At 46.2% G+C, this 27,240-nt stretch overlaps 1 protein-coding gene across 4 annotated transcripts in view; it reads left to right on the forward strand.

Annotated features, from left to right (window-relative positions):
- The window catches only part of LOC138492065 (PH and SEC7 domain-containing protein 1-like), a 1,158,039-nt gene that overhangs the window by 134,982 nt on the left and 995,817 nt on the right, over window positions 1-27,240 (forward strand). For 3 of the 4 annotated variants that reach the window (XM_069619020.1, XM_069619022.1, XM_069619019.1), the window contains one exon: window positions 16,274-17,502. In XM_069619020.1, the coding sequence (XP_069475121.1) occupies window positions 16,429-17,502 (1,074 nt within the window). In that variant the 5' untranslated portion in view covers window positions 16,274-16,428. Of the gene's footprint in view, window positions 1-6,600; window positions 6,680-16,273; window positions 17,503-27,240 lie in introns of those variants that run through there. The other variant, XM_069619021.1, reaches the window with a different exon arrangement.

A 27,240-nucleotide genomic window follows, 5' to 3' on the forward strand; every position in this document is an offset into this window, starting at 1 on the left:
CCTTTCTCCTCTGCATCCTTTCTCCCTTTTCAGCTGCGCGCACCCCCTCTCAATCATGCTCTCCTGTATGCTGTCCACGATGGTGGGGCCACTGAACCCTCTAAGTGCGGTGTTCTCAATCTCCTAGCCACCACAGCTCATCAGTGATCCGGTGCCCCTCCATCTTCCACTTCCGATCCCAGCCAAGAGAATCTCTGCCACTGAAAGCGAGATAATGTATCCGGGATGTCGTTATCTTTTTCCGGCATGTGCGTTGCCCTAAAAACCACATTTCATTTCAGACACCTCAACACAAATTGCCTCGAGAGCCGGTGCACCCTCTGGTCCCTGCCGGATTGCTTGTTCGCAATGTTAACCACAACCTCATTATCCACATTAAAATTAACTTTATTCCGCAACTCTCTGCCACACAATTCCAACGCCACTAGCAACGTGAAAAAATCCATGAAAGCTGTGCTCCTCCCACCTCTCTTCCACTGCTCAGGCCACCTCTCTGCTTACCATCTGCTCCTCCAGTACATACCAAAACCTCCAGCGTCCGCATCAGTGAAAACATGCACCTTCCAAACGACTGGGTCCCCTTGCAGCCACATAGACACTAACTGCCTGATTCATGGAATTATGTGCGTGAAAAATGCAGATTTGTGCGCCTTTCTGCCCGAAAATCCCCATACTTCAAACAGGGATTTTCGTGCAGAAAGGCGTGCAAATCTGCATTTTTCACGCAAATAATTCCATGAATCAGGCTGTAAGTTGAACTTCTCCAGAAATCTCAACCATACCCGACAATCTTCCCTGGCAACTCCTGTAACCTGTGATGCGGATGTCTCGCCCCTGCCATAGACCGGGCTATATTCCTATAAAAAGTGCGACCCGGAGCCACAACCTGACGTGCACAATTGAGATGCCCCACCAGTCTATGCATGTCCACCAGCGTCCTCTTATGCGCCGCTACTGCCTGCTCCAGCAGCTTTACCAGCTTGCTCACCTTGCCGTCATGCAAGTGTGAGGTCATAGTCATTGAATCTAGCTCAATTCCTAGAAAAGTCAGATCCACCGCCGGCCCGTCCTTTTTATCCTCCGCCAATGGTACTGCCAACTCGAGTATCAATGTTTGAAAGGCCTCCAGCATTCAATGGCACTCCTCCTCTTCTCGCGCCCCACTGATGAACAAGAAATAATCCAAATAGTGCAAAACTCCCCCAAACCCAGAACTGTAAGGGAAACCCCACTGCAGAAAGCAGCTAAAATGCTCAAACAATGCACATGACACTGCACAGCCCATCGGTAATGCTTTGTCCACGTACATTTTATCCTCAAACTGCATCCCCAGCATCCAAGAAATCCTCTGGATGCACAAGCGGCAACCGAAAGGCAGACTCGATGTCACACTTGGCCAGAAAGGCACTACACACTTTTTTACTCAACAACCCCACTGTCTGATCCACAATTGCGTAGGACACCCTGCATTCTTCTGGGTGTCATGATTCCTGCCCCTCCTGTCCCCAGCCCTCCAAGATGTCAGGCTGGAGCCAGGCCATTATCACCTACATGGCCCTCAAGGGCCTCTCCATCCCTCCAAAGACCCACTTGGAGTCAGACTTGGCGCTTGTGGCACCAGACTCACTCACTCCCATAGGATAACACTGGGGATTGGACTGGTAGTGCATTGATGGGGACAAGATGGATGCCCCCACATATTTCGGTTCCCAGAACTACATGTGCAGTCTAGTCTTTTCGGTGTGGTTCAGCCCAGAGACACCTGGGATACCCAGAGACTATTTAAGCCACACCCAGGCTGAGAAACATGCTTTGCGTTTTCTGCACCTGCAGCGTGACACTCGCTGTGTTCGGATCGGTCTCCAGTAGGCCTGCATCTTTCTTCTGCGCTCAGCTCCTGCAAGAACACCGTTGGGAACAGCCTTACCTTGGGGTGCTTCTGCCCATCATTCATCGCTCCTTCTGTTCTGCAGGCATCTTCGGCGGTGTCATTCCCATCCCGGCACGCCGCTTCCTAAGAAAAAGGGAAAAGAACAGAAAAAAGGCATTAGTAAGCATTCTGCAAATCTTCGCTTATTTTTAAATACTGTACGAGCTTCAAACGCTTACCTGAATCCTAGCCGCTCTGGGGGAACTCTGTCTCCGGAACGTCTCATCCATCTGCGAGAGGGAAAAGACACTCCAGGTTAGCGTGGAAACCTCTAGAGGCGCCGCATACGGCCCTTACCCACCGCATTTGTTCTTCATAACCAGCATCCACACTGAGAACCTTGCGGCACCTAAAAGACCCAGAAAAAGAACTCTGTTCGATACAAATACAGAAGGGGTGCATCGCGCATCACGCTCTCACTCACCTTCAGCGCTACTCATGTCAGCAGTACGCCACCATCCCCGGATGCCGGCCATCATCTAAGGAAGGAAAGGAACGGAGTTGGAGAACTGTTCAAAAGACTCATTATACTTACCTGTCGGACTCTTGCCAGTGAAGTAACTAGGCAGCAGTGAGCCTGCATCAATCAACGCGCCCCTGCGCTAAAAGCAGGACGGAGAGCACACTGTCCAAGAAAAGAAGGCCCAGTCTCCAGTCGAATAGCCTCCAGGGAAGGGTTTGAGGTCGTAAGAGGTCAGAACAGGCTGAGTGACGTCCCCGTGGATACCAGGTGAGCGTTACACTGGAGCAATGAAATCATTCATAGACATGCCCTGAGTCCACGATAAGTGGTCAATCAACCTAAACTCACCAGCCACTTTTTTAGGTTCAACCCCTAAGAGGGACACCACACGGCAAATCCGTAACGGCCCTGCCACCCTTTCTTCAGCCACTTCCTTCTGCAGGTTCGCCCTTACCACCTGCAGTTGCACCCGTTAAGACTTTGATTCTGCGCCAAATCCGCGGACCCTGGCACCCCAACTTAAAGCCCTCCCAAAATCCAGACCCCCCTCACTATCTGGGTCAAAACAGAACCACTCCTCCAACACATCTAGCTTAACTGGAGTATTGGACTTTTCCCCACAACTCCTCGCCCCGGACCTTCGCTCTCTATTAGCAAGACATTGCGTAAAAGGGTGTCGACCTGTGCACCTGCGCCACTCACTGTATGAAGTGTGGGGACTGGGTATTTGGGCACCATCCACTGCAACCAGAGGTTCATATCAATCTCCCTACACACTGCCCGTTTGTCCTCCCCCATGCTTGCCTGAATTCCTAATCTTACCTCACCCAAACAAAACCTCAGAAACTTGTAAAAGCTTTCCTAATCACATCGATGTACTTAAACAACGCTACACACCTCTCAGGGTACTTCTCACAGCGGACGCTAGCGTATATTAAAAATGCAGACATCCAGTTTTCAATCGTATCAGCAACTGCGGCCTTGCCGCCAGCTCCTGCTCCTCTCATTTAGACCCCTCCTTAGCTCTCACTTCCCTGTGTAAAAGCTTGAACACACCTACAAACTCTCCCGGCCCACATTTTTTCCTTTGTAGCCATCATCAAATGTGCGCCCAACGGCTGCGTAATATCCATGTAGGGTAGCTTTTTTGCCTTTGATGCACTCTCTCCCACACCCTCAGAATGCACTTCCGCCACTACCTGCCCCACAGTATCCAGTACCTTATCTCTGTTTACTTCCACTGAAGCTACACCTCTCCCTTCCACCCTCACCAGGGCCCCTGCCGTCACACCCCTGTCCTCCCTCCACCCCACCTTTTACACCCGCACCTAACCCCCAACCTAACCCATGCCGCGGACCATTCCCTGCCCTGCTCACCTCTTGACGCCCTGTCTTTGCCGCTCAGCCGCGTCATCCTGGCCTTCACATCGCTACTTCTCTTCTCTTGCCTCAACAGGCTGCGGGGACAAATCAGCAGTGTCTCCTGCCCATTTTCCCTGCACTCCCCTATACCCCCAGCCCTGACCTCCCCCCAAACCTACCAAACCTCCAATTAGATTTTCATAGTTTGCCACGTAATGTGATGTTAAATGATGATGAATTTTGACTATAAAAGTTATGTTTTTTCTGAAATGTATTGAGAGCTCGAGCGAACGTCGGATGATGTCCGTTGTAACCTCACTGTTTTAGATAATTGAAAATAAAACGGAACAAAGTTTTGCCAACTTCCTGAGTCGGTTTTGATTATTGATGTTCGAGATGGATGGGGATGCAGAATTTACTCGAAGTATTGCTACCTCGTCTTAAAGGGCCCAAGTCTATGGGTTCACTTAAATGGTTTGAGTCCAATCTTTCCAAACGCTCCTACTGTCTCCTGGGCTGGTCAGCGTTCTTCTTCTCGTCCCATTTCTTTTTGGAGCTACGCAGGGGTCTGGCCTCGGCTCTCTTTTTCTCACTGTACACAAGTTCTCTCTCTACACTGATCAGTTCTTGCAATCTTTCACACCATTTCTATACAGATGACACGCAAATCTTCTTTTCCTCCTCTTCTCTTCACACCAGTGTCTCCTACTGCCTCTCTGCCGTCAAGGCATGGATGGCTTTTCGCTTTCTTCATCTTAACCCTAACACAGAGGTCCTTTTTTTCCCCACTGTATCCCCTTCTTCACATGCACCCTCCTCTGGCATCTACTTTCCCCCTTTCCTTCTCCCCCTTTGCCTGTAAGCTTGGGGTCATCCTTGACCCATCTCACTCCTTTCCTCATAAAATCTCTTTCACTGCCCATTCAGCTCGCTATCATCTTTATAACATTTGCGTACCCATCTGCTTCTTTCCTTTCAGGCCACAAAGCTCTTGATCTATTCTTCAGTTTTCTCTCTTTCTTAATTACTGTCTGCTCTCCTTCTTGGCCTTCCTTCTCATCTAGTCCCCATGCGGTCTATCTTTAATTTAGCTATTTGTCTTCCTTCTTTGCTCCCTCGTTCTCCTGTTACTCCTTCTCTTATCTCTGCCTCTCTTCTCTTTCGATCTTTACCTTTTCTCCGTTTTGTCTTCAAATCTTTGCACGGTCTTGCTGCTCCCCATCTCTGTTCCTTAGTTTCCTTGTATACCTCCACTAGGACTCTTTACGCTGTCTTTCTTCCTTCTCTCTGTACCAAAGCCCTCCTGTACCTCTCCTGCTGCTGTTCTTTTTCACTTCTTGCTCCTTAACACTGGAACACTCTTCCTCCACCTCTTCCTTCATGTCTTGCAGAGTCTACTAAAAGCTAATTTGCTTCAGTCTCTTATCCATGCATAACTCTGTTGTCATTCATTATCCGTACCGCTTTTACTGTAATTTTAGTACCGTTGGTTATGATTTAATTCATTTTACTGTCAGTGATTTGGCAAAAGGGCTCTACAAATACACATAGCTCTCAACCATTTGTATCACAAAGGCGGGTGAAAACACCCGATTTTGTTTTTGGCGGGTGAGAGGCCCATTGAAATGAATGGGCGTGCTGGAGGCTTGGCGGGTGAGTCAGCTGTTTACAAGGCGGGTGACACCCGCCAAAAGCGTGTGAGTTGAGAGCTATGCCAGTCATCCATGCAGAAGACCATGGAAAAGATCACATGCCCCCCCACCCCCATACTCGTGCCACAGGGGCTTACCAAACTCGCCTTTCATAACATCTTCTTGCATCCTTAAATAATTTCCATTTAGAAGGTTCTGGCATATACAGGTTTCCATCAGCGGCTGCAACAGTTCTTGACACAGGAAAGTGCCATTGAGCAGTATTCGAGTTCCAGTTTGCGCATGCCAACACAATCATGAACATAATGTACCAATGAGGCTAATAGCCAACAATTACTCAGTTGAATGTAAAATTGAAATGAGTTTGCTGCCAGGAGCAAACGACAATTCACTGGCATAACATCTCTTGAGCTTTTAATTTAACATAGTCTATTGTGAAAGATTTACTAAAATAATCTGCTCCCACAATGGATCCGGTCACAGGGAAAACAAAACATCCCATGCCCTTGCTTAGCCACTTTAAACACTGCATTTGCCGCGATCCGCTTTTATTTGCGGTCAGACAATACGAGCGCAAAAGAGCTCTGCTCTGGGTGTGTTTTTTTTTTTAAGCACGTAAAAAAAGTGCATACAAGTGTATATGGCTGCAGATATCGCAGCAGTGAATGACTAGCAGCGGCCATTGTGCCTTAACAGGTGCCAATAGTGAGCAATCAAAAATGGGAGGAGTTCATAAAAGAGCATGCTTTTGCTGTATGACACCAAGACTAAAAACTGTTCTTCCACTGTTTCTTTCTAAAATGAAGAGACATTCGTTTAGGCTTACATTAATCCACGTGTTGGTAATGGGTAGGCTTCCATTCAGTTTATGGAAAATGGAGCAAGAATCGTACTCTACTGTATTGTCATGTTGGTCACATTTCAACTGTCAACGGTAATTTTTTCGTACACTTTTTACTCCCCCCTCTTCCCCCTTTTGCTCCGCCCCATCACACACGCCTATTCCCAAGCCGCCTCCAAACCAATGACATTCCTTTTTTTCCATTTCCAACACAGCTTGGGGTTTCAAGCGTTGCTTTTTATCTAGTCCACATAACCAACTAGGAATCTGCGTGCAGCAGCCTCGCGTAGCCATGGAAACGCAGAGACCACGCATTGGCAACTGCGACACAACAGGAAGCGACTTGCAGGGCCTGACAGGAAATGGCCTGGTCCTCGGCCGCAGCACGGTTGGTGAGCGGGAATCGTCATAGTTCTCACTTTTAGTTTGTGGTGAGTGGAATGACGAACTTGGATCGACGCGAATAGTGAAATGAAAGTGCGTTTCTAGAAGAGTTCCAACGAATTCTACTTCTTGCTACACTTGAGCATGCGTTGATTATCCGTCAACGTGAAGCAGGTGCGCCATAGAGGCTAGACAGGAACGCTCCCCGCCCCTCATTAGTGGCGCTCAAAGGGATGCAATGTGCCTTCTCCTCACTATTAAAAAGTGGCTGTAAATATAAAGCGGCATAACGGGAAGACAAACATTCTATTTATAAAGGTTTTTAGGTGATCACGCTAAAATTAACAAAATCATCAGTACCCTTTCAAGCCTCATTTCCATGATCTTGACAAACAGTCTTGTCGCTGTGTAACGTTGCGAAGTGTGTGTGCTGCTAGATTCCCACATGGCCAGTGCTGTACTCCTTCATCTCACTTCCCAGCCTGCATCTGAAATGCTTCCCGTTAGATGTTTGGCCAGTGTAACGAGAGCGTGACAAAGCCTCCCCTGAAAATATGGCAGAGCTATAAGCACTGGATACTGTAGGCTACCATCTCCTTATCTCCCGCAACCAGGTGAAGTGTTACCTTTTTAATCCCTGTTTTAAAGGGCGAACGTGCTTAAAAATCAATAATTGGTTTACCCTTTTCCAAAGTTTCTTGTGCAACGACCCCTATTTGTGGCCATTGAGCCTGCTCCCATAATGTTATCTGGGACCACTTAGAAAAACAATACCTAATCCGCAGCACCGTAGTGAGTGGGGGTTTAGATTCTATTAAAGATAAGGAGGCGAGTATTATGCCAAACAATCTTTACTACTGACCAAATAGCAGCAGAGAATTTGTTTTTGTAAAACAATAACTTTTCTTTTAGTACAGAAAAAACACAAACTCATAAGCACATTAGTGCAGGAACGCAGTCCAAGATGGGGATAAGCACCAGCCCATGAACCAATCGGGATGAACCCACCCCCATAAATGTCCTTTCCTCTAATCACAAATCCTCTTCTGAAGCTGCAACATGACGCCCTAGAAAGCGAAACAAAAGAGGTCCACAATCCAAACGAAGAACTGTTCAGCCAATTCCTCCAGGCGCAGACTCCAGAAATGTTTCACCAGTTGACCTTTCTTAAGCTCCTCAACCCGAAGCTGAAAAAATTAGCAAATATTAGCACCGGGTGGGTGGGATAATACTCGCCTCCTTGTCTTTAATAGAATCTAACCCCCCCCACTCGCGATAGTGCGGGGGATTAGGTATTCTATGGCAAAACAAGGGGGCTCATATTATGCAAGTGCAGAGCCCTTGCATCACATTAAAAACCACATGATCAATCCGTTTGATAGAAAGTTAAAAGTAGATTCCCTGGACCAGTCAGCTGCTTTTAAAATCTGCTCCAAATCTCCCCCAAGGAAAGCCGCCTTTGATGCCATAGCACCCCTCACCGAATGAGCTCCAAAGGAAGAGATATCAATACCAGCCTCTTCCATAATCCATTTAACCCATCTAGCCAAAGTAGCTGAGGACACTGCCTTATAGGGTTTACGGTAGGAAATGAGCAACTGAGAAGTACCTGGTGGGCAAAGCCCTTCTGTTTTAGCTTCAAAACACTTCAAACACTGTACCACACATAATTTATTATTCTCAGGAAATGCAGGATAAGAAACGGATGAAATCATACATTTAGTTCTCTTGGTCACAAAGAAAGTCACTCCCTGAGGAGAGAAGACCTTATTGTCCACATCAAGAGCTCTGATATCAGACACTCTCTCTTAATGGAGACAAGACATAGAAGCATAGCTAGCTTTGAAAAAAGTTGTTGAAGAGATAGTTCCTGATTATGAGGCCAAGCAATAAATAAATTCAGCACTTTATTAACATCCCACAGAACGGAATATCTGGCTTTAGGAGGAACTTTAACTCTGATGGACTTAAGTGTCTTCCTTACCAGAAAATGCTTCCCAACTGGTTCCCCTTTAACCAGAACATGACCGGCCGATATCGCTGACCTGAACCCGTTAATAGTTTTATAGGCCTTGCCCTCTTGAACAATTCCACAAAAAAATTCACTATGTGTACCGGAGGAGCAAATTTGGGATTGAGGTGCCTAGCCATCCACCAGCTAACCCAGCAACCCCATGCTGAGGAGTAACCCGCCTTGGTGGAAGATGCCCAAGAGTCTCTGATGACGTTAATAGAGTCCTGCGAAAGGCCTCTGAAGCACCAGGAAGAGCTGAAATCTTCCAGGCCATAAGATAAGGGAAACAGGTTGTGAGAAAGACCCACCGGGTCCGTGAGGAGCCGGGGGTGGAGAGGGAGAAGACGAGGAAAATCTGCTGCCAACTCCAGGAGAGCGGGAAACCAAACCTGAGGTCCAGAATGGGGTCACTATTACCATGGTATCGAACTGCCTGCACAGTTGCACCAGAGCCCTGGCTATCATGGTAAATGGAGGAAAAGCATAGGGCAGAAGGCCCGACCAGTCCTGGAGAAACTCATCGGTCGCCAGTGCTAGGGGGTCCGGTCTCCAACTGTAAAACCGAGGAACCTGGCAGTTGAGACGGGAGGCAAAGAGGTCTATGTGAATGGGACCCCAAAGAGACTGAATCAAGGCAAAAACCTCCTTGTTCAACATCCAGTCGCTCTTGTCCTGAAGGTAACAGAAATTCCAATCCGCCACTATATTGCTGGCTCCTGGCAGATACTCTACTTGTAACAGAATGTTCCTGTCCAGGCTATAATGCCAAAACTCCCTTGCTAAGTCCGCTAAGGCCTTCGTGCGGGTCCCCTCAGGTGATTGATATACTGTACTGATGAAATATTGTCCATCGGAAGGAGGACACAGCAATTCCTGTGGTCCTTGCGAAGGATCTTGACCGCAAAGGAACCTGCCAGCAACTCCAGACAATTTATGTGAAGTAATTTCTCTTGATCCGACCATTTCCCCCCCAGTGGAAGTCTGACCTATCCTGGCCCCCCAACCGGCTCCCTTGGCATCTGACTCGAGAACCACATCTGGGGACGGTCCAAAGATCTCTCTGCCATTCCAGGCATCCATATGCTTGAGCCACCAAAGAAGCTCCAACCGGGCTTCTTGATCCAGCATCACCCTTTGACAATATGACAGACATTTGCGCAGATGCCTTCCCTTGAGGCGTTGAAGTGCTCTGTAATGAAGAGGTGCCGGAAATATAGCCTGAATGGAAGAGGACAAAATTCCCACAACCCTCGCTAACTGACAGAGGGACACTAACCCCTTCCTTAGGATGAAGCAAATCTCTTTCCGAATTTGGAGAGTCTGGAGAAGAAGGATGCAACGCTTTGAATCTATACTGAAGCCCAGAAATTGGATACATTGAGTAGGACAAAATATGGACTTCTTGGCATTTAGTACAAACCCTATGTCCTGCAAAAGAGAGATCGTTCGATCCAAGTGACCCTGCAGAACCCAGACATCCTGAGCCAGGAGAAGCATGTCGTCTAGATAAATTATACTCCTGACCCCCTTCGACCTGAGGAAAGCCATCACCGGCTTCATTAGCTTGGTGAAACACCATGGGGCTGATGACAGGCCGAACGGGAGAGAGGCAAACTGCCAAAGGTGACACCCCCCCCCCATGAGAACTGGAGAAACTCCTGATGTGGGAGGGAATACCAGAACCACCAGATATGCATCCTTGAGGTCCAACGTGACCATCCAATCCCCTGGGAGAAGGGTATCCCTCGGAAGATGAATGCCCTCCATTTTGAAATGATGATAAACTACAAACTAGTTGAGGGCTCTGAGATTTATCACAGGGCGAAACCCCTCTTCGGGTTTTGGAACTGGGAAAATTGTGCTGAGGAACTGGGAAGTCCTGAAGGTGGCCGGGACCACCGCACCCTTGAAGATGAGATCTTGAATCTCTACGTCCACCAGCTTCTGCTTCTCTTGGTCGAACACAAGAGGAGGAGGCGGAGAGAGCTGACATGGAGGGGAGTAGAATTCTATCTGAAACCCCCGAACCGTCTGTAACACCCAAGGATCCGAGGTGAGCCCCTTCCACTGATGAAGAAATCGAACCAACCTGCCCCCCAAACCTTGTGGGAAGAAACATTTATGAGACGAGACAATACCTGGAGCGGATCTCACTGTACTTGCACCTCTGCCATTTCGACCTCTCCATTGAATTCCTTTTTGAGGGTAGAAGGGCACAGGGGTGGACTGGGAACCAAAAGAGGCCCTGGAAATCATTTTCAAATGTGGCCCCATATTACACATTTTGAGCAAGCCCAAACCTTTTCCTATGAGAGAATGTTAAAATAAAATACAAAAGAGGCCCAGGGTGCAGAGGCCCACTGGGAAATCTCCAAAGTACCATGCAGGCCAGTACAGTCCTAGAAGAGCAGAGGAATATTGATGAGCCCCCCAAGAGGCGTATTGCTGTGTGGCGTCCGGCCGTGACAAAAATTCTAGGCGCTAACACCTTCCTAACGTTTGTCTGGGCCTTGTCTAGTGCGGTAAAGGTATGGACATAAGCCGAGAGATCCTTAATGAATTTATCCCTAAAAAGATTTCCCTGTGCCTTGGGGCCAGCCTCTCCTTCCGCCATATCTTGTAACTTGGGGTCTATGCGCCTAAGGAGAGCTTTGCGCCTCTCTGTATATACTGGCATTTGCATTGCCGAGCAGGCAAAAGGAACGCTGCACCCAGCCCCTGAGCGCCTGGTCATCGATCTTTGATTCGTTAATGGTGGCCTCCTCTGCCAACTCGAAAATCTGGGTCAAGGGCCCTAACATGTCCAACAGCTTGTCTTGACAACCCCGGATTGCCCAGTCAACCCCCTTTTTTGGGTCCTTTCCCCTCTGGGACAAGAAAGCCACCATAGACTGATCAATTACTGGGGTCATAGCCACCTTGTCAGGAATAACAGGCCGGAGACATTCTGATCTTAACTTATTCCTGTCTTCGCTCGGAAGAGGCCTCCTGAACCAATGATGGAGGAACGCGGAAACCGCCTCGGAAGGGCGCCATTCCGCTGATCTAGGGTGTTGTATGAGAGAGCGGTAGAAAAATGGAACATGGAACCCCACTGTCGTCCAACAACTGCTCCTCAGCTGCCTGGGATATCCCCACAGATGAAACCTTCCTTTTATGCCTCTTAGGCGGGGAATCCGACTACTAAGTGTAAGAGGATGATGGAGCAGTAGAGGTTACCCTAATTGGGGCTGAAGACTGAGCAATACCCTCCCCGAACCTACGCTTCAAGGATCTACCCGGGGAGTCAGGGGAAGAGGGAGAACTCTGGACCGGGCTTAGTTGCCCTTCCAAATGCTTAGATTTTGCTGTGCATTTTTTGGGTGCTGCAGGAGGACCCTGAACAGGATTGGGATGGAAGTCGGCAATTTTATTAATTAACCTATCAAATGCGAGGCCAAAGTTGAATTTAAATTCAGTAGGACTGAATCCATGGAATTCCTTATAGCCTTGGAGACAGAAGTGGGTGGAACCAGGGAAGCCTCCCCCTATCCCTTTACTCCCGAATCCTCATTAGGTCTATCACTTTTCTTTGAAGCAGCCCTAACCTGGGTGCTGCCATCCACCAAAGGGACCCCCTCTTCCCCTTTAGTTGACTGCATGGCTGAGCAATGGGAATATAAACAAATCCCAACTGTCACTGACAAATCAGAAGGCCAAGCAGACCTGTAAATTCCACTTGAGTACTGTGGAAAAAAATTACATATATAATAAAATTAGTCTAGGTTGAACCCGGAACCAAGCAGGCAATACCCAAAATAATACAAACACAAACCTAACAAACTCGCGTGAGCAACGCGAAGTAATGTAGAAAAAACAATTGCTGCCTGAGGCAGTCACTTGTATTGAACGCCGAGCAGGCGAACGTAATGTTATCAATCACCTCTGTGACTGAGCGGTAACGCACTCGAGCTGCTCCTCCACAAGGTGAGCGCTCCTGTGTACTGTGACACGGCGCCGAGCAGGTGCGAAAACAAGGCGGGGAAAGGGTGCGCATGTAGTGCTGCAGCCCATTGAAAATTCGCCGAGCAGGCGAACAGAAAATGCCAATGAAGCAGGAGGAGGAAGGGAGGGGGGGGAGGACAGAAGAAGGGGCTGACTCTGGCCGTGACTGAGGCAAGGCTAACACCTCACACCGAGCAGTCGCACAGACAATTGAAAGCTCCCAACTTTCGAACAGGCGAACGCTATCTCAAAGTCAATCAAAGATACAATTTACACGCAGATGCAACGTATCAAAAAAACCCTCACAGAAAGTAAGGACTAGCGTGTAACAAATAGGACTTATCTTGTTGCGTCATCAGCAAAGAAAGAGGATCTGTGATTAGAGCAAAGGACATTTATGGGGGTGGGTTCATCCTGATTGGTTCATTGGCAGGTGCTTAGCCCCATCTTGGACTGATTTCCTGCACTAATGTGCTTATGAGTTTCTGTGTTTTTTCTGTATTAAAAGAAAAGTTATTGTTATACCAAAAAACATTCTTTGCTGTTATTTGGTCAGTAGTAAAGATTGTTTGGCATAATATGAGCCTCCTTGTTGTGCCATAGAATTCCAGGGCCCGTTTTGGGGTCCTAGCCCACCCACGAGTAAGGCAGTCCTTCCTTTGAGACGATTGCTGCTAGGTGCTCTTCCAGTCCATTTTTATCCTAGCAGGGCGCCCGTGCAATATTCTTTACTATTATAATAGTGACAAGAGACCATGCAAATGACAGCTGCATATAAAACCTGACACAGGCTTCCTCTAACCCTTTGGGCCCATGGACGGCTCCCTCTGAACCTTCTGATATGTGTCCGTTTACATTCATACTTTAGAGCTAGGAGTGACCGAACACTTTACCCCGTATGCCACAAAAACCGTGTCCTCTTAAATGCCTGATAGGGTAGCACTCTCCCAGACAGCAATACCCACTCAGCATTGCTACCCTCTGCCGTGAAAGCCTCCATCTGGGAGGATGGCAGCTGCATATGGGTTATAATGGCGCCACTCACACTGAGGTGCATAGCATGCTGGAATATATACAGTTAGTGACGACAGTTGCAGCATGGTGTCTATGGAGGTGGAACACCACTTAAGGTAGGAGACTTCCTTGAGGAAAGGACACGGGGATTGGGAATGAGGGTAGAATCTGGATGAGTGACACATCTTATTTGCATTTATGTGAGACGTCGATGGGGACCAATGCATTACGAAGTGGTGGGCAGTCATAATGTCGACAGTAAAAATGTCGACAGTCAAAATTTCGAAAAATAAATGTCGAAAAAAATAATGTTGACAAACAATAATGTCGACATTTTTTCGATATTTTTTCGAAATTTTCTATTTATTGTATAAATAGATAAATAAATATATAACTAAAATGTGTTGAGAATGAGGGGTGAGAGGGTGATGGGGGGGTTTGGGGGTGGCAGGGGGTGTTGGGTGAGGGGGGTTGGGGGACACCCCCATAGTAAATGATACTCTTTTTATTCATTTAATTATTAAATAAATAAATATATAATTACTATGTGTTGAGAATGAGGGGTGAGAGGGTGGTGGGGGGGTTGCAGGGGGGTGTTGGGTGAGAGGGGGTTGGGGGGACCCCCCCCCATAGTAAATGATACTCTTTTTATTCATTTAATTATTGAATAAATAAATATATAATTACTATGTGTTGAGTATGAGGGGTGAGAGGGTGGTGGGGGGGGGGGTGGCAGGGGGGTGTTGGGTGAGGTGTTGATAGTTCTAATTGACATTTTTTTGTCGACATTTTTTTTTCTAAAAAATGACGCTTTACATTATATGTATAGGATGTCGACATTATTGTTTTCGACATTTTTTTTTCGACATTATGACTATAAACCTTACGAAGTATTATACTTGATGCCTTTGTCACCCCGCTCCTGGAGTTTCGACTTTTGAGCAGACTCCCTGGCTTTACCTCTTGACTCTGTCTCCACTAGAAGGGGGGTAAAAAGTGAGTTGCAAGGGTTTTGAGTAAGTAAAATGAGTACATATTCTCGAAGGTGTTGGTTGCTTACCCCTACCCTGCCTTTTTCGGTCCTTTTTCCCCCTTGCTCGTGCTGTGTGGCCAGTCTCTACTGCTTGGGCAGGAAAATGGTAGTGTTGTGTGCCATCATTGATCTGCTACAGTCTTCTTTACAGGCACACACGTGTGGTGAATTTTTCAAGCTCTGCCGTGGAAGGAAGGGTTGCTTGATTATTTCAGTGTTCTGAAGCATCATGCTTGTTAAAGCTTTGGGTGTTGCGACGTGTGTTTTGAGGCAATGCAAAGAGAACTCCTCCTGCATGGCTGCCAGCTCCTATCTTTTAAGAGCAGTGACTTTCAGCTTGTGGCTTCTAAAGCAGAAATAAGGGTGCTTACGACTCCCATCCTTCAGGTTGCATTCTGCCTTATGTTTGCGTACATGGTTTACCAGTATGTTGTGAAATCCTATTTTATTTCAGCCCCACAGATCTATGCAAATCGCAGGGCTACTCCTTATCCCATGCCCTAAACAAAATTGTGTCCAACTGAAATGCCCTGAGTGGGAACGTGTACAAAACTCTTGAACAATAACCCAAAGCGAGGTGACCTTAAATTCAGTGGTTCAGTGAAGAAGGCCAGTGTATACCTTTTACTTCTCTCGTCAAATGTTAACATTTATAAGTAAAAGTAGATTTTAAAAATTGCAGTGTAGAAAGCGAGGGTATCATTGACAGAAAGATGGTGGGATTGCTGTTTTGCTTTTGAAGAAAATTAACAAGTTAATTGATACATTACCACATCCTTAAACGACACCTACACATTGCACATGCTTCGTGTTGTTGCAAAGGAAGTTGAAGATGTTTTGATAAGCGAGTAGAACTATGAAGTTTCCTGGCAAAGGAGGAGCGCCACATGGTCCACAGCTTTACTCTTGTGTTTCCATGACAACGCATCCAAAAGATACTCCTGAGTCATCCCCTTCTCCTGTGTCACAAACGTATTTTCAATACTGACTCTCTGCTCCATGTTTATATCATGGCCATTAACTCGTGCGCCAGTGTCATCTTGATTTTTTTCTCCTGGACTTTGCATCCAGTCTCGCATTGTGACCTTTCACTCCTAAGCTTTGACTCCTATCTAATAATCAGTCCTCCTTTTCCTGAGCCTCCACCTACTATACAGTGACCTCTCAATCGAGGAGTATGTTGTCACTGAAGTTACAGCCACATGTCCCATGGCGTTTTTTCCCCTCACCTTTGGAGGGCATTGAAGAACAAAAAGCTCGTTACAGTGGACAAACTCGCCAAATTGATCAAATCTGTGCTCATTTAGGCGGGGACTGTCTTGAAGGACTGGTGCTAAACTCTGCCTTAAGTGATCCCTGCATATTGTACCTTTTATTCTAAAACTATTTAATATTTTGGAGACTCTGCTTTGGAGCTAACCTATCACTTAACCAAATCCTGTCATAACAGCCCCTCTGCATGCCGCAGGCAATGCAGATGTTGCTAGGTTTGCATACCAGTGGAAACGTTATTCTAGAATATTGTAGCAATGTTTTTAAAGGGGTCTTTAATTGATTAGCTATTAACATTTTATTTTCATCTCCATCTCCCTGCAGGGACGCGTTTGAAGCAATGGACATTCCTTCTGACCTTCCTTCATCCATATTCCGTGCAGCAGCACTCTGTTCAACCACCTTCACTCTATGACTGTACCGTTCCCATAATAGATGATTCTTCCTTCAAATCTCTTTGGGCAGTGGCATCATAGGGTATGGAGGACACAGGGGCACCTGACGAAGACTGCCATGCCACCATGCACACAAACCAATTAATAATACCTGGCTCTGCCTCCCACTCTGGGAACAGCCATTTGGATGGGTCGCTGGGTACAGAAGTCTCTGTTTCCCTCCCGAGTCTGGCGCTCCCGTTTAATCCGGAGTCCTCCAAGTGCAGAGGGCACCAAAGTACAGGTACACCTTTGTTAGGGGAGTTGGACAGTGATGATCAGTATTCTAAAGGGAGTTCTGCTGTTGTTTTGGGGCCAGGCTTCACTGACGTATTAACAACATCCAAATCGGAGAAGCTAGGATCTGAACCTTTCCGACTGAAGGGAGCTGAGCAAGGCCTTGCCGTCACAGGGCCTCTGACTGCTTCAAATGATGTGCGTAAAGGGCAGCAGCTGACTGCCCAGGAAATGTTCCTTGCCAGTATACGCCAAGCCCAGCTGTGTGTTCTCGATCTCCAGGATGAGCTAGACAAGCAGCCCCACGTAACCGAGGAGTTGGAGAGCTTGTCATTGCATCCACAACAGACAACGTTGCCATCAACACTTGAGGATGCCACAAGTTTGGTGAGCAGTGAAGGTGAGGATGGTCATTTTACACCCGATAGCAGTGATGAGGACCTGGAGGACATGCTGTGGAGTCCGAAGGATGAAGAAGAGGAATTCTCCGACATTGAGGAGGAGTGCCATTTTTATAACAATCCGCTCTTCAATGGATCTCTTGGCCCATCAGTGATCATTTCTGCTCCAGGAGAAAGAAGGGATTTGGAGGTAGAGGAGAAAAGCTCCAGTGATGATGGCACCTATGAACAGGCCCCTGAAGTGACATTGCAGCCTGCCAATGAGGGGCATATCACCTGGGGTGATTGCACAGAACAGGACAGTGTAAACACCTTAGATAGAAGCTTTGAACTAAGAGCTAAGGCCATTAGTAGTCACCCTTTCCCTCTGAGTGGAATGACAAATGAAGGACTGTACAGCAACTCTGCTCTGGGCTCTGCATCGCAGGATGGTGAAAGAAACCTGCAGAACACCCTAAATCCTTCTACAGAGGATGCGCAGGTAAGATTTTAAGTGCTCTTCCTTGATTGTTGGAGCACAGTCTAAGCCTTGGTGGACAAATACACTATACATTTTGTTGCTTCACTGTCTAGATTCACTATAGCGCTTCTAATGCAAATACACTACAAGTTTCTAGTTACTTAATTGTGTACTGTTAAAGCACATACTATGTTCTCTCTCCTGTCTCTTTCACCAATTAATTCCTCTTCCATTGACCATGCTTTCTCTGACTTTCTGTTGCAGTTATGACTCCATTTTACCAACACTATCCTGCTTTCCTGTCAGTCAGACGCCTTGGATCTCCTCTAGGAAATCAGATCCTCGAAACAAAAATGCATGGTGTCGTACGACACTGGTGCAAATTACGGACACTTTCCCTACTTCTAGCCTACAAAGATTCCCTTGCTGCCACAACCTCTGTGCTGGACTGCCAAATTAGCCTACTTCACAAACCGAATTTCCCCCCTTCGTAATCACCCCCGCAAACTTTCATCTACTCTCCAATCTTTGCTCACACCTCCCAAAACAGTATCCGTCACCTCTTCCCTCTCTGCGCATTACTGTGCTCACTACCTTTCCTCTAAAATATCTAAAATTCATTACACTCTCACAGCCCTCCTCGTCCTCTCAACCCCTTCTCTGTCCACCCACCTCTCCCCTTCCTCTTCTATGCTTGACTACTTCCTCCTACCTCTCCTATTGAGTTAGCACCCATCCTTCTCAGTGCCAACCCATCTTGCGCTCCTATCAACCCTTTTGCACCCCAAATAGTCAGTTGTCCTTCTAACGCTGAACTCTTTAACCTCTCTTTTGGACTCCTGCCTCCTTCAAATTGTACCTATATTGAAGAAACCCTCTGCTGACCCAAATGTCCCAGCAAACTATCACCCAGTTTCTCTCCGCCCCATAATTCATGTCCTCGACCAAATCACTAATTACCCTAGGATAATGGCATTGGAGAGCCACTTATATCTGCCTTCTGCAATAAACACTCAACCGAGACTGCACTCATTCATGTCTACAACATTGTCCTTAATGCTCACCACTCCAAACTCTCTTGTATACTCAACAATTTGAACCTTTCTGCCACTTTTGTCACTGTTGACCACTCCTCTCCATTCTTCAGGACCTTTGGTTTTGCAACTTTGCTTTTGCGTGGATCGCCTCCTTGGAACTCGCAAACCTCTGAGCCCCCACCCTTATCTCTGTTGGCGTCCTCCAAGGATCAGTCCTTGGATGTATGCTCTTCACACTCTATACCTATGCCCTAGGAATACTTAAGTCACCCATTGGCTTTCACTAACAACATTTGGCTGATCACTCCAGCTATCGGAACAGAATACAAACTGTCTCTGAATGCGTCGCTGGATGGCTGTGCACTGCCTCATGATGAACTGTTCAAAAACTGAAGTCGTCCTTCCTACCCTACCTTCTCCTATATGCTTCCGGTTCCATGTAATTTCATCGCACGATGTTTTTTCGTGGGGATTTTTACCGCAATATTTTTTAATGAAAAAACCCATCAAATTTTTGTAAAATTATTTTTGGGGCGGGTCCCCCCAACCCCTGCATTTTCTTTATTTTGTATTAATACCCAAACACCCACACCCCATATATATAATTTAATAACCCCCCTAAATAATTTGATGTTTATTTTTGCGGAAAAAAATTTGTGACACAAAACCCTGTAAAAAAACATCCAGCGATGAAAGGACGTCATACCCTCCTTCCCGCCCCCGCCTAACCTTCTTGCTCCCTCACCCAAGGCTCGCAATCTTGAGGTCCTCTTTCATACCGACCTACAACTACAACAATTCACTATAACTGCCTCTGCTGCTTGTATTCTCCTCAACATTTGGAAAATTAATTCTCTCCTAATTCAAGACTCTAATCCCCAGTCTTGTGCTCAGCAAACTGGACTACTGCTCAAGCCTACTCGCTACTCCTTCCTTCCTCCCTCTAGAGAAAGTTCTCATCTTACTACCCCCACTCTCTACAATCTACCCAGATCCTCCCCCCAATTCTACCTACCAACATCATGCTGGTTGGCTCTCCATACACAATCATTCTCTTTTCAAGTTCCTTCTCCTAGCCTTCAAAGCTATCAATTATCTTGCTTGTCAGTACCTGTCTGATTGTATCTCTGTTTACTCCTCATCTCTTTTCCTCCGATCCTCCTCTGCACACAACCTCACCGTCCCGGTGCCTTCTCTCGCTTCTGCTCTTTCTCCCAGCGCTCCCCGCTCCATTGGAGCCTGCTGCCTAGAACCATGAAAGCCAGCCAAACTGCATCTTCTCAAAGCTCAGCTTAAACGTAACTTTAGAGCGAGCGCCCCATCCTCCCTACCTGACCCCCCCACTGCTCCCAGTGATGCTCAATGATCTAATTTTGATTAGTACTCTTTAGTTTGAAGCACTTCTCCACTTAGGTTAATGTTATCTCTGTAAGTCACCAGTTATCTTATATATATTTTGTTTCTGGTTTTGTTTTGTACCGATATATTTTCCATATATAGGTTGTGGGCAGGGCAACTGAGTGGCATGGTCTGGTCGCGTGACCAGCAGCCTATTCAATGCTGTCTGCCTAGAGCTGGCCTACAGTCCTGGTTGTGGTTGAAGGCTCATGCCTCCCAAGTCTTCAGAAATTATTTGATTTTACAGTTTTGAAAAGCACACACAATTCTGCCCGAGTACTCAACCGTTCTTGCCAGAAAGACAAATTAACTCAAAATATAATAAAGTCTAAGTATAAACGTTACTGAACAGCCAAACATAAAAAAAGCCACAACTTTCATTGATTGCCCCCAAGAAGTGCCTGTTAATGAATTGAGCACCTCTTAACCCAGTTAACTGATATGTCGGTCCTTTTATTCTAAATCTCATGAAGTGCTGACAAATCCATGCTTTTAGTTTTCTAAAAACTAAATAGGGTTATGGGGCCTCATTACGACCCTGGCGGAAGACCATGGTGCTACTAGCACCATGGTCCATGCCGGTAAGTTACCGACTGCGCCATGGAGAAAGGGGGAATTACCACCCCATTACAAGGTTGGCGGGGCGGTAATTCCCCCTTCCTCCATGGCCCTTCCCCATTCCCATTTTTGCCCCATAGGGCTCAATGGGAATGGGGAAGGCGCTAAGTACGGTGCCGCAAATTGCGGCACCATAATTAGCACCAAGGTCCCTTTGCGGGTCCCTACTTTAACGGCTGGTCTACACCAGCCGTTAAGGTCGGGTCCCGCAAAGGGACCTCGTAATTAGGCGCTAATAGGTTAACGGCGCCGCAGCCTTTTACGGCGCCGTTAACCCATTAGCGCCTGGGTCGTAATGAGGCCCATGGTGTTCTTGGCTCTTTAGGTGATGCATCCAAATAATGATCATTTTCCTTGAATAAACTCATGCCAATATTCTTGCATTATAAAAAGTTTGTGCCTTAAAACACAAAAAAGCCTTACTATGTTTGCCCCCTTTATTGACTCTGCGCTATTTTCACTTCACACCCCCTTCGGTAATATTAAGTGTCAGCGCCTGATATGCAGATGTTCACTGTTATAGTCCTGCACTGAAGGTATTGTTACACATGGTACTGTCGCCCGGTAATATGAATAATCACTTGATCAGTAGCTTTTCCCTGATTGAGTAACAGGTGTTGTTGCAAGACCGTTTGTTACTGCTTTTATTTTGCAAAACACCCACGATGCCAACACCCACGATGCCACTTTCACATTTCTAATAGTTCTGACTTCACTCATCCCCTTCCCTCCATGTCCTGCTCTGGATCTCCCTTTGTTCGCCCTCGTCCTACTCCCAAAACCTGGAAGGCCCTGTTTCTTGCTTGCTACCCCATACTTCATCGATGTAGCTGCTTTCTTTTTTGGTGTAGTACGGGGTAAGACCTCTCCAAGTCCCCCCTGCAGCCCTCCTGTCACGAGTCACCATCCTCATCACCCGAATAGTCCAGATCACTCTGCAAACCCATGCACTGCTTCCAAATTCTGTCTTGTCAGTACACATTGTACTAGACATTTGTTGTCTGCCATTTCATTTTGCAATCCACTGTACTTGCTTCTGTTGTATGAGTCGTGAGCCCGAGTGTCCTTGTCTTTCCATTGGCTCGCTTGCCCTTACACTTGGGTAGAGGGTAGGAGCTGGACCTCCTTCCCCTTTTCATGCACCTTTGTAGATCAGTCAATTTCTCGGAGGTATGCGTCAGTAGCCTGCCCCTTTCTTTCGGTTCATGCTCCAAAGGCTAGTGATCTTTTGTGTGTATTTCAGTTTTCGCAATGCTATACATTTTGCAATGGTTTGCAGTTTTGCGCTATTGTTACCTTTCAATCCACTTTCTTTTTAAGTGTCGCTGAACTCGATTCCCTGTTGTAAAGCTTTAAAGGAGAGGAGGAGGGGGGTGGCGCATGCTACTTTGTGCTGCATGTGGGAAGTCAGTGGGAGTCTTGCAGATGCCATAGCACTACTGCTGTCAGGGATCTTGCTGGCCTGGAGACCAACCTGGTTGCAGAATTCACACGACAGTTGTTTGAAGTACTGAGTGAGTTGATTAATATACATTCATTTAGAGCTACATGTACATTGCTGCAGTGCTGATAGTAGTTTTTTTTATTATTGGTCTTTTTTAATTATGAGCCAGGTCTCCTAAGGGTGCTGGAGTGCTTGTAAAATGACTTTTTTGGTCAACCTAAAATGACATATAACAGAAAGTTCCAACACGGAACACGTGAGACTGAGTTCAGCAAGAGTTGAGCATAAACGCTGTAATTTAATTATAAAAGGGCCCGCTCATTCCGTGATGCATGAATTTCTCATGTAGCTAAAAGGTTAGTCCACAGCAACAAAACCTTTCATAAACTTATTTCCCCAGATTGCCCATCTCTTAATCTATGTGGTGTCTTCTGAGGTCAGGGAATGGGGAATCGGGAGGGCTTAGAGGGCACTATTTGCAGCATTGCGAAGAATGAAAAGATACTTTCCTGCTAGGCTGAACTACATTAACTGCAATTCTTGAACAGTTAATAGGATCTCTTTGGTTGTAAAGGTACCTGCTTGTCTAAAGATGCACACATAGAGCGCCGTGACAAAGTCCTCTGTCTGTGCCAGCAGGTATTGAATGGGGTGGTCAGAGCCAAGGTGCCACCACCTGTAGTGGCGATGCAGGGCATGTGAAAGATACAGAGGGGATCTCGTGGACCACCCTACCTTGTCCCAGGTCGGTGGGAGAGGACCGTCACTTGGCCCGTAACCTCCCTCTCGTTTCTGTACGCGACCCGTAAAAGAGGAACATGGGTAAGTCTTACACAAGCTGATGACCCGGGCCTGTGGTGTGCTGAAGGGCTCTCATGTGGAACAGGGAGCAGTCTATCTCAATACACAAGAGAAACTGAAAGAGCATACCCCTTCATGATAGGCAGAGTACTCGCATAGCACTCATGATGGCGGCCTAGCCTAAAATCAGATTGGTGCATGTAGCTGCGCATCGCGGCAGGAACTCATTAGCCTCAGGTGAACTTAGGGCTCCAGATAAGATTTTGAAGTGCGAGTATTTTACTCCCTCTTTTTTAAACTTGGGAGTAAAAGTATGTTGTAGGGAGCAAAAAAGTAATCCCCATTCCCAATGAAAATATTTTCAGGTGGTTTAAAATATTAACTCCAAAACATGAGTGAACATCTGAGTTTAAGATCTGTTTGTAATACATACTTCTCTGCAACTAGTAATTAATGCAAATTAAATGCTACATTTTTCACTGAAAGTTTTTCTTCCGATCAGGCAGTAATGTCTGCTTCCTTTAGCATCGCTCTGCTGGTACCACTGACCACAACACATCTATGGAGCTGTGTGAATGGTGGAAGTGAACAACATGCTTTGTGTCCTTTTTGTTCAATGTTTTTGTTGGGAGTATTTTTACTGCCTATTTTTTATGTTGGGGAATTTGGCTGATTTTAGAGAGTAAAAGTGTCTGGTACGCCGGTACTTTATAGGGTTGGGTGAACGCAATGAGCCGTACCCGTTGCTCCAAATATTTTACAGATGCAATCATTCTCTGCAATTGTAGCCGATCATAGTGTGGACATCCTGAGAAAAAGGGCAAGACCTCTATAAGAACAGCATGCTGTTTTTGTCAGGAACCCTCAGGTGCGCCCAGACGCAACTTCCCGTGCAAAACTGGAGGCTTCTGTGGTGCTTTTGACACATTCGGCACATCCGAAACTGCATCTAACAGAATTCTGAATGCTTTGCTTACACCATCGCACCTTGCGTGCAGTCAGCCACTCACACAACTGGAGGAGTCCAACATGGAAATCCAATCTCCTGTTTCAGAGCAGCACAATGCTTCACAACTGATATGTGTTGCAACCAACCCAGTGTGAGCAACAATGAGAAATATACATTCGTCCTTGGATACCCAGTTACTTGATTCTCGATAGATTATGAGTTTAAAATTTCTTGTGATGATTTGTAGGTGCCTCTATTACCGCGCATATGCATAGTGTTAGAAGGCATCTCAACCGACACCAATACTGTATTTGAATACCCCAGAAGTACACTGGTATGATCTGACAAATTGTGATGTTTGTTCCCCCAAAGAGGCAATTGATGAGACTAGTGAAGGTCTTGTAAGAGGGGATTGTGGGGACAGGGAGGGGGGGAATTAGACATTTAAATTGGTCAACCTCCCCAGATACCCCAGTTACTCTATTAATTATGATATTAGCAGGCAGAAGTAACCACGGTAGGTGAGACACCTCACTGAGCCATGTGAGAATCGCAGAACTATCATGCGCAGCAGGAATTGTGATATGATAGGTTATTTATAACACGCTTAATACCCGGAGGTTTCTAAGCGTGGACCCGGGTATTGAACCTGTGTTGCTCTCTCTTTTGGTTCCAAGGTGAGCACGTTGCCCCTGAGCAATCCTCCCGAGAATTGTCATTGTATCTTAGAATGTCTTCCGCTGGTATCAAGATTGTGCATTCCTAGGTGTGACAAGGTTGCCTCTACCTATGATTTGTATGCTGAGAAACTGTGGACAGCCTCCCACAACATTGTTGCTTGTCTATCTCATGCAATGCCTGAACCACCCCTTCCATTGAAATGCATGTGTGCTCTTCTATATAAAAGGGCTCTGCACTAAGGGGACAGGGGCTGCTGGGCTGAGTTTCGTTCTGCCGTTGGGTTACTTATCCTTTGTATGCCGGCTTTGCTGACTGCTGTGAAAGAAGTGTGTTGTTTCTCCACGACACCCGCATGTTAAGTAAAACGTTTTTCTTTATTTCCTTCTGCCCAGTTCTCCAAATTCTGCCTGTTAACTGGATTGCTACTGCCTAACAATCTTTGTTGTTGAGTTTGTCTGTGATATTCTTGACTCGATACGGACCTGGCCTGTTTTGGAACTTTCTCTCCTTGGATTTTGTTTTGCTTGTGCGACTATGTGGCTCTTGGATTTAGGACCTTTGGTCTGAACTCTGCAAGCTCACCTTGGCTTTGGTTGGTCCTGGGACTGCAAGGCTTAACATTAGTGTTGCATGGCAATTTGCTATGCAGTTCTGTAGTTTTGCTAATCAAATGGGCACTTGAGTAGCAAAGTTAGCTATTTAAGTTGTCCTCGCTAATGAAAGCATAGATCGCCCTACATTCCCCTCTTCACCCTCTTTTCTCTGTTCACTTTAAGTGCTAATGGAGAGAAAGTGCAGCGGTAATCATCTCCTCCACTCTTAAGTGCCAAAGACATGTGTGGGAGTACTATGCTAGAATTTCCTTTTCTTTATCAAACAATTGCATACCAGAAGTAATCGGGATGATACTTTTATTAAGCTTTCTGTATCCTGTCTGGCAAAGACCAGTGTGAGTCAACTTTATATTTTGTTAAAGCCAGTCATGGAATTCCATTCCTAAAATGTAAGTAGTTACATAATGCATGATTACAGTATTGATACTGTAAAACGCTGAATCATCGCCATGCTTTACTGTAAAGTTTAGGTTAGTGTATCTAAATTTCATAGCGTCAATTAGATTTAATTTTGTTGTGGAAGATGCATCATATTGATGAGTGAACACTTTTCAAAATGTACATGATCACATGATGAAATGTGTTTGATGGCAAACCTAGTTCTGTAACCTGCAGGTTGCATACATCTTGCCACTGGTGCTCACCCCATGAGAGAACCCATACTCCTTGACATTCTATATTATCACCCTGTTGCTTTATTCCAGGAACCCTGAAAGTGAGATGATCAGAAACTACAATATTCCACCTAGTTTGCCCAGTTCCCTGCCTGCTACGCAATCCATTCTGCTTGGTCTCGTTCTTTCCTCTTACATAATGAATACAAAAAACGAACTAGTTGCTTACGCAAAGTACGAACTAGATCCTTGCGCAAAGTAGTGATCAATAGTTCCACCCAGTCTGTACATCTACAGACCTACTGCAATACCAAACGCTGTAGTTAGCCTCCAGAGTTTGCTTTGCTTTATGATTGTATTATATATTACCACCTGCAGAAGACAGCTGGCCAAACTGTTTTCAGAGCCTTCTTATCATATCTATTTATTTGTGTGCATTCATGCAGCTAACGTTTTACATTTTAAAGACCCTCTTCTATGACTTACAAAGTCTTTTCGCCCACTTGCATAGATGGATTTTATGAAGGGTGAGTAACCTTTGCAAGATATCTTTGCAACTTTTATGTAACATTTACTTTGCAGTAAATGTCAAATACAAGTTTATTGTGCAGGACTGGCCTCTGGGTGGCAGCAGTGTGCCAAACATAAAGTGGGTTTGTAGTGACATACACCATTTTACAGAAATCGCATTTTACATTTGTTGTCCTCGGTTGCTATAAGTCGATTGCATTTCTCTTAGGTTGAATAGGTAAACTTAAGTTACCCGACCTGCAGGTCTAGCTGAACTTTAAAGAATTTGCAAGGCCTAACTCCTCTAACTAATGTCTTATTTCAGCAGTACGGAAAATTGCTGTATTGTTGCTCATTTCATGTTGTGGGTACAAATAACTTGACATTAAGAAAATTAGTACAACATAGTTAATCAAATGTGTCTGTCTGTTTGTTAATGTTAGTGCGCGGTACAAATGTCCTTTAACATTATCACCACCGTAGTGGTCCCTTGGCGCTCTGGCGGCTCTGAAAGAGGAGGGGAGGTTGTGTTAGTGGAAGGAAGCAGGAAAAGTGCAAGAGAGCAGTGATGTGATGTGCTGTTGGCGGCCTCAACCCGGTGGGTCCGTTGGCTGGGCCTGGGGTGTTTGCGGCCGGTAGTCGTGTACTGTTGTGCAAGGCTATGTGTGTTTTTGATTTGTTGTTGCAATGTAGTGAAGTTTGTGCGGTTTGTTGTGCTGTAGGTTTTGGTTGTGTTTGGAATTTGAGAGGTGTATGCAGAAAGGGAAATTGTTAGTAGTGTTGGTTAGTTTGCGTCTCTATCCTGAATTGAAGCGCTCGGCTTGCGTAGTCTCCCCTGTTGCGGCTCTGTCCTGATCTGGGTCTGACTGGCATACAGGTTCCATACTCCTCTAGTCCCCGCGTTTAACACGCTCTCTCATGGCTCCCCTTATCCTCCATTTAGACTCTAGTGGCCAGTGCATCTGCTAATGACAACCTCTCCGGTAGTGGGTAGATTGCCAATGTTACGGGGCGGGAGAGAGTGTTGGTGGGATTGTCTGGGTTAGTTGACTCAGTCTCCGCGCGTGCTGCCTGTGTTCCTGTCTATCCAATG

The sequence above is a fragment of the Ambystoma mexicanum genome, chromosome 10 (genome assembly GCF_040938575.1).
Source record: "Ambystoma mexicanum isolate Mex_15411 chromosome 10, UKY_AmexF1_1, whole genome shotgun sequence".
NCBI lineage: Eukaryota > Metazoa > Chordata > Amphibia > Caudata > Ambystomatidae > Ambystoma > Ambystoma mexicanum.